The 11827-nt window shown below is 66.8% G+C and overlaps 2 protein-coding genes across 8 annotated transcripts; both read right to left on the minus strand.

Moving 5' to 3' along the window:
• Positions 1-196: 196 nt before the first annotated feature.
• MROH6 (maestro heat like repeat family member 6) lies at positions 197-7317 on the minus strand. Of its 7 annotated transcripts, XM_060611478.3 has the most exons (16): positions 7212-7317; positions 5761-5829; positions 5243-5398; positions 4974-5126; positions 4663-4817; positions 3984-4101; positions 3675-3859; positions 3445-3582; positions 3211-3325; positions 2967-3110; positions 2684-2857; positions 2380-2547; positions 2024-2143; positions 1719-1821; positions 1542-1607; positions 197-1317 (listed from the first exon to the last, which is right to left on the minus strand). In XM_060611478.3, exons 2-16 carry the CDS (start codon positions 5821-5823, stop codon positions 941-943), a joined length of 2235 nt encoding a protein of 744 aa, XP_060467461.2. In that variant the 5' UTR covers positions 5824-5829; positions 7212-7317; the 3' UTR covers positions 197-940. The 7 variants fall into 7 exon arrangements, with proteins under 7 accessions (XP_060467461.2, XP_060467459.2, XP_060467460.2 ...); XM_060611476.3 differs by having other exon boundaries at positions 5243-5829; positions 7212-7236; XM_060611477.3 differs by lacking the exon at positions 7212-7317 and having other exon boundaries at positions 5761-7163.
• On the minus strand, positions 7273-11114 carry NAPRT (nicotinate phosphoribosyltransferase). Its single transcript, XM_060611484.3, has 13 exons — positions 10808-11114; positions 10185-10312; positions 10022-10104; positions 9631-9761; positions 9403-9518; positions 8958-9154; positions 8736-8876; positions 8337-8421; positions 8158-8238; positions 7965-8067; positions 7733-7887; positions 7485-7592; positions 7273-7390 (listed from the first exon to the last, which is right to left on the minus strand). The coding sequence occupies exons 1-13, from the start codon at positions 11031-11033 to the stop codon at positions 7328-7330; spliced, it is 1617 nt and encodes a 538-aa protein (XP_060467467.3). The 5' UTR covers positions 11034-11114; the 3' UTR covers positions 7273-7327.
• Positions 11115-11827: the final 713 nt, after the last annotated feature.

Genomic DNA, 11827 nt, shown 5'->3' on the forward strand with positions numbered 1-11827 from the left:
CAGGCATCCCTCAAACCTGCTCTTTGACTCAAGGTAAGCCCTGAGTCACAAGCCTGGACCCTGAACCTGGCTGACCCTCATTCCTGGCTACACGCTGCCTTATCTATAACCCCAGCCTGAGCGCAATGTTGGACCAGGCCACGGTCATCAGAACTTCATCCTTGGCTCAGACCCGGTCTCCAGAAAGACGCCAGACTTTTTAAATCCACCTGTGTTTATTTTAAACACTTTCCGTAGTGGGTGGACAGGACCCCAAGGGGTCTCCAGTCTGGGGGGACTGCTCCCAGCCCCTCCAAAAGGCTGTGTGAGCCAAGGCCTCTCTGAAGTGGCTAGGTGGAGGGCCTTGAACGGCCCAGAGAGGCTCAGTCACAACAGAGGGGCTGTTTCTCTGCATGTTCGGTCACGCTCTCCTCATTCGAGCCCACACAGGGCACGGGGGAGCGTCTTGAGGGCTCAGTCTAGTGGGGTGCAGATGTCGGCACCCCGCACCTGAGCCCACAGGTACCATCCCAAGCCTGTGGTGTCCCGTGGGGCGGTCAGGAGAACCTCCTGGAGAAGGTTCAGGTGAGGTCTGGCAGGCTAGCAGGGGTGAGGGTGTGGGGATGTGGGGACAGGCCGGTGATGAGTGGACACATGATGGAGGCTGATGGGCTGCCGGGCAGGGGTGCCAAGGAAGGCAGGGGAGCCCGAGCCAGGCTGTGCGCAGAGACAGACACCTGGAGAGCAGGCAGCCTGCCAGGGCACCAGCTCCCCGGGCTGGGCTGGTTTCACAGTGTCCCCAACCAGACCCCAGCTCGGGAGCCCAGGTGCCATCCAGGCTGAGGTTGGCGGAGGTGGGGGCACACTCCTGGGCGCTTGGAGAGCAACAGGTCTGGCCTGAGTGGGGACGGATTCACCCAAGCTGAAACAGTACTCGGACAGGAGGCGTCTCCATCCCAGCTCACGTGGCCGTCGTGGCCCTGGGCCTGGAGGATTTGTGTGCAGGAGAGGGGGAGGGGGCTTGCTCACAGCATCTGGTACCGGGCCCAGGGGCCCCCGGAGCGGAGCCTCTTCTGCGGATCGCTCCCCCCACCCCCCACCCAGGATGAACCACAGAGCAGTGCGGTGCCTGCCTCAGACCCAGGTACCCTGCGGGCTGGCTTGGGGTCAGGCACAGCCGGATCCCAAGCAGCCCCAGCGCCCCACGACGCTCCGGGGCTGGAATGGACTGCTCGCGTAGACTGGTGGGGGTCGGTGGGGACCCGCGCGGCGCCAGAGGCCCAGGCGGAGGAGACGCGGGAGGCGCGGCCCCGGCTGTGCGCGGGCCAGCAGCGCCACCTGTTGGGCGGACACTTGAGCCGCGGCGACGACGGCTGGCTCTGGATCATTCTGCAGCTGCCCCAGGTCTGCAGGGACAGGGCGGCTCGGGCAGGGATGCAAGACTCTCAGAACCGCTAAGTACCCCAGACTCCTGGCCCTCCACCCATCCATTCCCATCCACTCCGTCCTAGCACCCACAGCCTCTCTAGGACCCCAACCTGGCCAGCGAGCTGGGTCCTTACCCTGGAACAGGGAGTCCAGCAGGTCCTGGTTGACCCGGCTGGGGCTTGTGTGATGGACGAGGAAGCCTGGACCAAGGCAAACCAGTGAGTGCCGGCCCCAGGCCCCACCGGGGAGGGGCCGGTCCAGCTCCCAGAACTCTGAGTTCAAGAGACAGCGTGACTCCAGTCCTGCCTCACCTAGGAGCACAGCAGCTGCCCAGCGCAAGGGGTCCTGCGGGCTCCGCAGGTAGCCCTGGGTCTGGCTCAGGAAGCTGGGTATGTGACTCGGGTACTGCTGAACCTGGGGACAGACAGGCTTATGGCAGTATGGAAGGGCCAATCCCATATGGAGAGAAGGTGGCAAAGGTGAGCCCAGGAGCTGGGACCCCCTGGCAAACCCTCAACGCACGGCATCAGGGCCTGAGGTCTTAGACCTGCCACCACCTTGGCTGGGAGAGTGGCCCTGGGGTACACGGGACCGAGTGGGTGCTCCCCCTACTGACCAGGCAGTGGCAGATGCGGCTTAGGGCCTCAGGGCTGTCGTAGTGGGCCACGGTGACCATCTCCTCCAGCAGGCCCCAACGGAGGGCGTGATCACAGCGGGCCAGGGTCCACTCTGAACTCTAGGACGGGCGAAGGGAGCAGGGGTAGGGGTCCAGGGAGAGGCAAGAGGTGGCTGGGGTGTAGCCAGGACGAGGGGTGGAGGAGCCCAGGGCAGGTGGTCCAGGAAAGACCAGGAAGCTAGGAGCCCTTGACACCTGCACCTGACGTCCTTGTAGAACTCTTTGGAGTTGCGCAGGGTGGGGATGCAGAAGGCTGGATGGGGACAGCAGCGGGACAGTCTTGGGGGGCAGCTGACCTCAGCGGCGTCCCTGCTGGGATCTTGCAGGCGCAAGAGCAGCGGCACGAGGCTCTGCAGCACCAGCTTCCGCAGGGGGCCGCGGAGCCCCACCTGGAGCCCGCCCCGGCCCCGCCGCACCAGCGTCCCGAGAAGTCCGACAGCCGAGGCGCGGACCGAGTCCCGGGCCTGCGTGGGAGGAAGGGGTCAGGGCACACCGGGAACCCAGGTCCAGGGAGAAGGGCGGTCTGGCAGGGGGTCTGGAGAGGCCTGAGGCCGGGCGGGCTGGAGGGGCGGGGAGGCAGCCTGGCGGGGCGGGGCTTACGTCGTCCAGCAGCGGCGGGAGGCGCGGCCCCAGCTCGGCGCTCAGCAGCCGCACGGGCGCCCGAGGCCGCAGCAGGAGCCGCCGCAGCGCGCCCAGCGCGGCGTCCACGAGCCGCGCGTCGCCCTCGCCCAGCGCGCCCAGTAGCGCGGGCAGCAGCTTGCTCACGTGCCGCACCTGCGGGGGGGGGGGGGGGGGGGGGGGGGGCTCGTGGGCGGCCCCTCGCGGGCCCCGCCCGGGCCCCGCCCCGGCCCCGCCCCGGCCCCGCCCGGGCCCCGCCCTTCACCTTCCCGCGGCTCAGCGCCAGGTGGCCTAGGCCGAGCAGGCCCAGCCAGCGCACGGTGGGCTCGGGGTCGCCCTGCCAGGCGCGGAGCCGCTCCAGGATGACCTCTTCCCGCAGAAGCCCTGCCGTGGGCCGACTCTGCAGCAGCTGAGCGGGGACGCGGGGTCAGCATGCTCGAGGTCCCCAGGCACCGCCCAGAGGCCGGGTCTACGGTCACCCCTCACCGCCCGTGTGGACGCAGGCTCACCCCGGTGAAGAAGGCCATAGCCGTGAGGCGCCTTGTGTCGTCGGCGCTGCGCAGCCGGGGCAACAAGTTCCCGAACAGGCCTCGCAGGTGGTGGTCCGCGTGGGCCACCATGGCACTGGGAATGGGGCGGAAACGGGCGTTCTCCCTCCTCTGGGCGCCTCACCCCGGGAAACGTCTCCGCCCGACCCCCCTCCTGCCCCTGCCTCTTCCCCCCCCCCACCCCCTCCCCAGCACCTGGCCAGCAGCAGGACGCCTTCGAGGTGGGTGTGGGCTCCCACCAGCCTCCTCCAGCCTCCAGCCTGTTCCATGCACGTGACCACCATGCGGCCGCCGTCCCCGGTGAGCAAGGCCTTCAGGGCCTCCACGGCGCAGCTGGAGGTGGGGGCAGGCAGCGAGGGGGGCGGGGGGTGAGGGCCGGGAGGGCACCGGCCCAGGCCTCACTCCGCTCTGGTGTGTGCCCTCACCTGGCATGGCTGTGTGGCGGCCCTCGGTCCGATGGGGTCCAAGCTTTGGGGGTGTCAGGGGAGGACGCGCGCCGCGCCAGCTGGTGCAGCTGGGTGACCAGCACGAGCAGGAGGTGTGGGTAGAAGCCCCGAGTGGCGCCTACGCAGCCGGACACAGCCAGCATCTCCCCAAGGGCACGAGTGGCCTGTGGAACAAGCAGCCCATCTCAGGCTCTGGTGCAGGGAGCAGGGACCAGGACAAGCGGCTGATGCTTGAGGAACATCATGCATGCGCTGGGCGCCCCCCGGGGCCCCAAGGGAGTCACCTACCGCCAGTGCCTCCGGCTCGGGCCCGGCTCCGCCCTTCAGTGCCCACAGCAGCTGTACCAGCACCTGCCCATTCACGCGCTGGTTTCGGCTCAGGCTGCGCCACAGCTCAGCAGCCACCCTGGGGGTGCGGAGCGCCCGAGACTCGGTCTGATGTGGGGGGGTCCCCGGGGCCGGGTGGGAGGTGGCCACTGGGACTCCCACGTGGGAGAGTAGGTAAACCCCCGCCCCCCGACACTCCACCCCCAAATCCCAGAGAAGCAAGATAACCAGCATCTGTGCAGAAATAGCCTGCAACCTTAACTGCCTGGCAGGGACCGTTCAGAACCTGGTCGGGCCAGCAACCCCAAACAGACCCGATAGTGGAGACGATCACTGTGGAGAGTAAAACCAGAGAGAACTTCTCCTGGGGCAGGGTAACCACAGAGCCAGGGGCTCCAGGCTTGCTGACCCCACCTGGGAGCTTACCCCCAGGCTGGGCTCCTAGTGTGACCCGGAGGGAGAAGGCAGGCCCCCGAGGTTTTTTTTGGGGGGGGTAGGTGGAGGGCGGGAGTCACACGGAGGGAATTGAGGCCCTCTCCACAGCCTGCCCCTCCAGGACCAGACTGCTGCCAATTTGGAAGAGGGAAGGAAGCTGCGTGGTGCCTCGGGGCGCGGGGCTGGCCTGGGCCAGGCGGCTTACCGGTCCGGGGGCAGCGAGCTGGGCAACAGCGCACACACCACCTCCCGAGCATGCTCCAGGGCCAGCGCACTCAGTACCCGGAGGGCCGCCTGCCGGGGCCTCCCCTCGGCCAGGCTGGGCACCTGTGCCAGCAGCCCGCGCACCAGGGCATACACCTGGCGTGAGGGAGCCCGCGTCAGTGGGAGACTTTCTGGACCCCCCTGGGCAGGTGCCACCCGAAGGGAGCGAGCTTGACAGGCTGCTCACTGGGATCCCCCAACCTGGGGACTCCACGGCAGGAGCCTGGGGGCAGGGAGGGGGTGCTGGCTCACCTGCTCCTCCAGACGCTCCCCCCGGGCCTCCAGGGCTGAGGACAGTGTGAGGGCTGTTGCCTGGGTCCCCGCAAAGCCAGCCTCTTCCAGGCAGGCAGCCGCATACAATGCCAGGTCAGCCAGGGACCCCTCCTCCCAGGAATTTGGGGGGTCCTAGGGCAGGGTGGGTGGGATGTACAAAGTCCCCTTGCCTCTCCCAATTCTCTTCCCCAGCACCTCCCCAGCCTCCTCCCTGTGGTCCCCTCGGCCCCCCTTCCCTTACCACTCACCTGATAGAGCCCCTTGGGGGCTGGCTCTTGCACCCTGGGCAGAGAGCAGGGCACAGGGCGGGCTGTGGGGATGGCAGTGACACCCGTAGGCTCTGCCTCAGGTTCAAGTTCAGGTTCAGGCTGAGGGTCAATGGAAGAGGGTCCTGGGGGCTGCCCCTGGTTGGCCCGGATCTCTTCAGCCAGAGCTGTCAGGGTTAGGGCCCCCACAGGGCCCCCCCGAGCCCTGCCCCATACCCCCCAAGCCATGGCTGCTGCACACCCCAAGCTCCTCAGCTGGACCCAGCCTACGGCACCTGCCACTGGTTCTCCCCGGAAGTCGTGCGCGGGCCTGACCTAGAAGCTGGCCCTGGGCAGACAGGACCCGGGACAGGCGTGGTGGCGCATGCCTGTGAGCTCATGCTCTGTGCGTGTGGGGGGTTGGGGAGCCACGCCGAGGCGTCCCCGGGTGTGGCACACAGCAGGGGCTTGTGAAGGGCCCTCCTGCCCTTGCTGCTGGCAGCGAGTAGCCAGCCTGATACCTGAGCGTCTGGGATCTGGCTCAGCCCACCAGGGCCTTGGGGAACGGATAAGAGCCCTGGCATGCGGATCTGCAAGGAGAGGGGGAGAAGGGCCCTTTACCCCTGACCTGCAGCCCCTCTGGGCGGGGAGACCTCATGGAAGTGTGCCCAGCCCTGAAGAAGCCCCAGCAGGGACCAGAAGTCTGGGCCCAACCCTAAGTTAAAGCCTTGCCTGATTCAGCCCTAAAGAAGCAGATGTGTCCAGGCAGGGCCTGGGGTCAGGGACTGGGCTGTCCCCATTGCATTCCCACGGAGCCAGACATCTGGGGGATGAGGAAGGTTGGGAGAGCCGTCACCACCTCCCGGCTCAGGCAACCTCGGGGTGGAGCAGAGGCCGCCTCCCAGGTGCCCTTGCTGGTGACTGCCATTGTTGAGGTGGGTCCCCCGGGTCCTGGCGCCTGGGAAGTGCGCATCTGAGAAGTGTTGACCTGGGGAACCTGGGGCGGGTGTGTTCTGCCATGTGGGTGTTCGTGAGTCTGTCTCTCTCGAAGCCTCTTGCTCCCCAGGGCCTCTGCCCTAAATTCTGTCATCCTCACCCAGTGACATGGGCACTGCCCTGAGCTTAGGGATCCAGAAAAGCCAGTCTGGTCAGATACCTGGAGAGGCGGAAGTGTTCTAGGAAGCACCCCCGGGAAGCCCGCTCCCCTCCACACGCCCTCACCTGCCTTTGCCACCTTGTGCCGGACCAATCAGAGGCGCCCGGCACCCCTGCCCTACATCCCCCAGAGCCTAGAACGTCTCTCGTGAGTGGTTTCTCCGGAACGCAAGTTGCCAAAGCTGCCAGAAGCCTGACCAGCTTCGTGTGCATGAGGCAAGGCCAGCCCAGCACCCTGAATCTCTTCACGGGCTCTCATGTGCACCCCTGAGCCTTTCTCTCTGCAAGGCTGCTGCATCAGGAGCCAGCTCCCCTGGGGCCCAGGCCCTGCTGACCCTGTGACAGATGCCAGGGCCTGGAGAGAGCCGGCTGGGTGCAGCCAGTGAGCCCAGCGTCCCCAGTGGCAGAGTCCTGCAGGCCTGGCCACAGCAGTGGCCTGGGACACCTGCACTTCTTTGGCTTTGGAAGCTGGGGTGCCCTGCTGACTTCTCCGGGGTGGGGACCTTGGTTGGCAGGGGAGTCTGGGGCCGTGCCTGGATACAAGACCCTCTTTCTGGCACCCGTCCCTGCCCTGTGGCTCCCCCTCCCTAGTTGCCTGCAGCAACTCCAACAACTCTTGGGTGGGCACCAAAGCCTCCCTTTCCCCATAGCCTTGTCCCCCTCACAGTCCAGCTTCCCAAGCCCTGGACACTCCCCAGCCTTGGCCTAACTCCTTGCGACCTTCAGACCTCAGCACAGGACAGCCTCCCCACCCTGGCAGAGCCTGGGCCTCCCCTGGGAGCATGAACCCGTGCTCTGACCCCAGACTCCAACCCACCCTTGGAGGCCCTGGGGGTCAAGTGAGTGGCAGGCTGAGTGAAGAAATGACACGGGACAAGTTGTGCAGGACAGTGAGTGACTCATGTTGATTCCAGGCAGTCTCCACCACAGTTCTCACCAGGACCCTCCTGTACTCAGTCGGTGCACCAGGGCCTGTAGCCCATCAGACAGCGCCACCTACAGGGAAAAGAGAGAATGGACGGGTGGCTGTAGGGACAGAGGGCACACAAGGCAAAGGGACAATGATGTGGGGGGGCGGGCATCTATCTACCTGGTATGGTGCGGGCTGTTCCAGCCGCTTGTGCTCAGGGTTCAGGCGACCCAGGGACAGCTGGGCAAAGGCTCTAGATTCAGCCAGAGATGGGAGAGGCCCACACAGCTGCGGGGAGAGGGAAGGGGAGAGGTGAGAGAGGCCCATGAAGCTGGGGGAGCGGGAAGGGAGAGGCTGGGGCAGGAGCAGGTGCCAGGGCTCAGTTCAGGCTCATCGTGCAGACTGAGGGAGCAGGTAGAGGCAGTTACCTGTCCCTGCTGAATGCAGAGTCTCAGCAGGGGCTCCACGTGGGCAGGCCTCACAATACAGGCTTCCTGGGCCCCTCGAGGCCAGACCCTCAGCTCCTGGCCAGGCTGGGGTGGTGGTTCCTCTGCCAGCTGCAGCACATCCATCAGCAGAGACCCTGTGTGTGCAGCAGGAATAAAGTGGGGGGCCTGGGGACTCGAGGAGGAGGGCCGTGGGGAGTGGGAGGGGCCTCACCATCGGAGCCCAGGAGCCGGAAAGCAGCCTTGCTCCCAGGCAGTGTCTGTTTCTCGGGGTCCTCAGTCAGCTTCATTCGGGGCTGACCTCCCACAGACACCAGCTGCAGAGACAAGTGCTGGGACCATGGGAATCTCCCCCCAAACCCATGACCCTCTGGCCCACTCCACTGGACCCCAGACCCTGTCTTGACCTTATAGACGCAGCCCAGGGAAGGCTGGCGGGGGCAGGTGACCACGGTCGTGCCGATGCCAATGACGTTCACCTCACTGCCCTGGAGGAGGAGGGACAAGGTGGCACTGAGCTTGGTTGACATCTGCAGGCCCAGAGCCCTCCTAACCACCCCTGCCCCTGCTCCCCACTGCCCGCCACCTCCTGGGCCAGCCGGGCCAGCTCTTCCTCGTCAATGTTGTTGCTGACGGCGATGGGGACTGATTCCAACCAGGGCATCTGGAACCTGTGACGGGTGGACGGCCCTCAGGTGCTCCTGCCTCACCTGGTCATTCTCCATTCTCAGTTATGCACCTCCCCCCACCCTCCCCACCTGAGAATTTGGCCTCAGCCACATGGGCTCTCCCTTCTGCTTACAAGCCCCTGGGTAAACCATTCCCCCGACCTCCCCCCAGAGCCCCGATGTCTCCACTGTGGTAGCCGCCAGATCAGAGCTCCTCAATTTGGGAGGAGCAAATCCCTCCCTCCCTCTGCCCCATCCCAACACTCCTGCCCCCAACAGGGTCTCTCAGCAGGCACAACCCCTCCCAGGGGACTCACTGGGCCGAAACGGTCCTGAAGGCCCTACGAATCTCCTGGGCCTGCTGCAGAAGGTCACCGCTGTCCAATCTTACACCCACGGCTCGGTAGCCCAGCTCCCCCAAGGCTAAGGCTACTGCCAGAAAGTTAGGAAGACCACTCCTGCCAGCAAGATGAGAAGGGTTGGTGGAGGGGCCATAGGTGTTCAGGCAGAGCCCACCCAGGGGGGTGCCTGGGCCTCACCTCTGCACACTGTAGGTGTCCAGCAGGCCCTGGAAGGCCCGGGGGAAAGCCAGGGCATAGGCCACGAAGGCTGCCCGCTCCCCCCGGTGGGGCTCCTGCACCCCTAGCCCCAGATGGGCACACACGCGTCCCAGCCATGCCTCCACACGTGCAGCCAGGTCCACCCTGGGGCCCTGACTGGCAGCTGGAGCCAACATCTATGGAAACGGGTCGGCGAAGGATGGACAACCCTTAGTGCATGAGCAGGGTGAGGGCTGGTTCCCCCAGGCTGAGGTCTAAGCAGGGGTAATGCCTGCCACCATCTGCCAGCTTCTGAGCGCAGGACTGCAGCTACCTGCTAGGGTGGCTCAGATGGGCGGGGCATGGCAGTTCCTCCTTCCCCTGGGCAAGGACTGGCTTCGGGGACTGCCCTCTGGAGGGCAGCGGAGGAGAGAGGGATGCTAACCGGGTCAGGGGGCACCTCAGCGCCCGAAAACGAAGTGACGAAAGAGTGAGCCAAGGTTCCAGCCAGGGGCACGCCCCGCAGCTGTCCTGCGAGCACGTTGCTGCTGCCATCGAAGCCTGCATCAGGGGCCAGGAGGGCGGGGGCGTCAGTCGGGCGTCAGACTTGGCTAGAGGGCTTCTGGCAGGCCTCCTCCTTCCCTGATCCCTGTCTCCCTCCATGGGTTCTTACCGCCCAGGTAACTGTAGGTGGAGGCCGTAAGACCTCCATCGGGGCCCTGAGCTCGCCGCAGCCCCATCTCCAACAACCGCTTCGTCGGACCCGCGATCAGGCGAAGCCGCGCAGCGTTGGTGGCGATGAGGCTGTGGGGGGCAAAGGAGCAGGGGACCTGCGGTGAGGGTCCGGAAGTCACCGCGAACCCCGGCCCTCTTTGAGGCCCTACACAGTGGGAGCCGGAAGCCGCTCTCCAGGGCCCTGCGCTCCACCCACAGAGCCTAGGGGCCCCACCCCACCCACGGAGCCACGCCCCTCCCAAAGGCCCGCCCCCCCCGGAAGTCGCCGCTCTTTCTCCCGGGGCCCTGCCTTCCCCGGGCTCCTCCGGCCGGCGGGCCCCCCCCCCCACCTGGCGTAGCTGACGAGGCAGAGAAGTGGCGTCTCCAGCAGTTGCACCACCAGGAGTGGCCCTGACACCTGTAGCAACGGCACCTGCGGGGAGGGTGGTCAGCTGGGCGCCGCCCGGCCCGCTCGGTCCCGCGCCCCTCTGCCCCCGCTCACCCTGCACTCACGCTGGGGAAGGCGAGGGAGCCCTCGGGCAGGGCCCGCACCGTCACACCGGAGCAGTCGAGGGTACGAAGGTGCTCGAAGAATGCGGGATCCGTGTCGGAGGGCAGCACCGAGGCCAGAAACTGCACGTCTGGGGGTGACAGGGGCCCTCGTGGGCTGGAGCCAGCGCAGGCCGTGGGGACTCGTCGGGGCTGGGACCGCGGTAAAGAAAGGGGCCTGTAGGGGGCCTTGGGGGGCCTTTGTTGGGCCATGGAAGACTCTCGTCAGGCGAGAGTCTTGTCCGGGACTCATCAGGCCTGGGGCGGGGCGGGGGGAGCTGGCTTAGGCGGCAGGTGGCCTGGAGGGGTCGGGGACTCGCCAGGTCGGGAGTTGGGGGTGGGGTGGGACACTGTCCTGGCGGGGTTGGTCTATCTAGGTGGCAGGTGTCCTGGGGGTGTGGGGGCTCGCCTGGCCGGGGTGGGGTGTCCTGGCAAGGGCGGGTCATCTAGGTAGCAGGTGGCCCTGCGGGTCGTGGGGGGCTCGCTGGGGCCCGAGGAGGTGGGATGTCCTGGCGGGGACAGCTCATCAAGTGGGGGGCGTCCTGGCGGGGTCGTGGGGGGGCGGCCGGGAACGGCGGGGCTACTACCTGCGTCCCGCAGGCGGAAGGTTCGCAGGAAGCGCACGCAGTCGCGCAGCCCCGCGGCCAGGGCTAAGGCGCCGCCGAAGGGGCAGCGGCGGAAGTAGAGCTCGAACTCGGCCTGGTCCCGCGCCCGGCCCGCGCGCCAGTAGCCCAGCGCCATGGTGGCTTGGTAGAGGTCGGTGAGCAGCGGCCGGGCCGCCGCGCTCGCCTCGGGGTCCCGCTCCGCCGCCATTCCGCCCCCGCGCCCGGACTCTGGCCGCGCCCCGCCTGGCCCACGTGACGCCGCTCCCCACGCCCGGAGCCTCCCCTCCCCCGCCGCGGAAACGGGCGGGGCGGGTCAGCGGAGGGGCCCCTCCTCCCCTTGGGGCCTGGTCTGACCTGGGGTTCCCCCCACCCCATCCCACCCCACCAGCCCGCGGAGGGGTAAGTGGCGGTGTTAACTGCGCACCAGCCCAGGCCCAGAGCAGGGCAGCAGGTAGAGGGGATTCTAGAATTTGCTCCAATTGGGCACGTACGTGGTGCCACACCATACGGCTTAGGGAACCAGTGGGGTGCTGACAAAGAGCAAGGGGGTGAACGGGTAGCCTGCCGGGTCCCCACCATCAAGGGGGCCAGTCCATTCCCCTTGTGGCTCCACACCCTGGAGGACAGCAGCCGTGACAGGCCACAGCCCACACCATTCATTTCTCCCCAACTGTGAGGATGGTGGTCTCTCCAGCCACACTGGCCGGCAGTCCTGGAGAGAAGCCACTAGTGGCCCAAATACTGCCCGCGCAGGACAGTGGGCACGAATTAACCATGGGCCTGTCCAGGGTCCAGGTCTCCAGCGAGGGAGGGATCGGCCGCATCTAAGGAAAGCAGCCCAGCTTGTCCCTGGATGTGGTGGGAGGCCTGGCAGGTTTCACGCAGGTCAGACCTGGGGGGCCCATGTAGTCACAGCAGCAGGGCCCGGTCAGCCACTGGGACCTTTGTTCCTGGACAGTTTCAGGCAGACACTTTAGCCCCCATGGGGACAGCTTGGCTGGG

Source organism: Panthera onca, chromosome F2 (genome assembly GCF_046562875.1).
Source record: "Panthera onca isolate mPanOnc1 chromosome F2, mPanOnc1 haplotype 2, whole genome shotgun sequence".
In the NCBI taxonomy this organism is placed as follows: Eukaryota; Metazoa; Chordata; class Mammalia; order Carnivora; family Felidae; genus Panthera; species Panthera onca.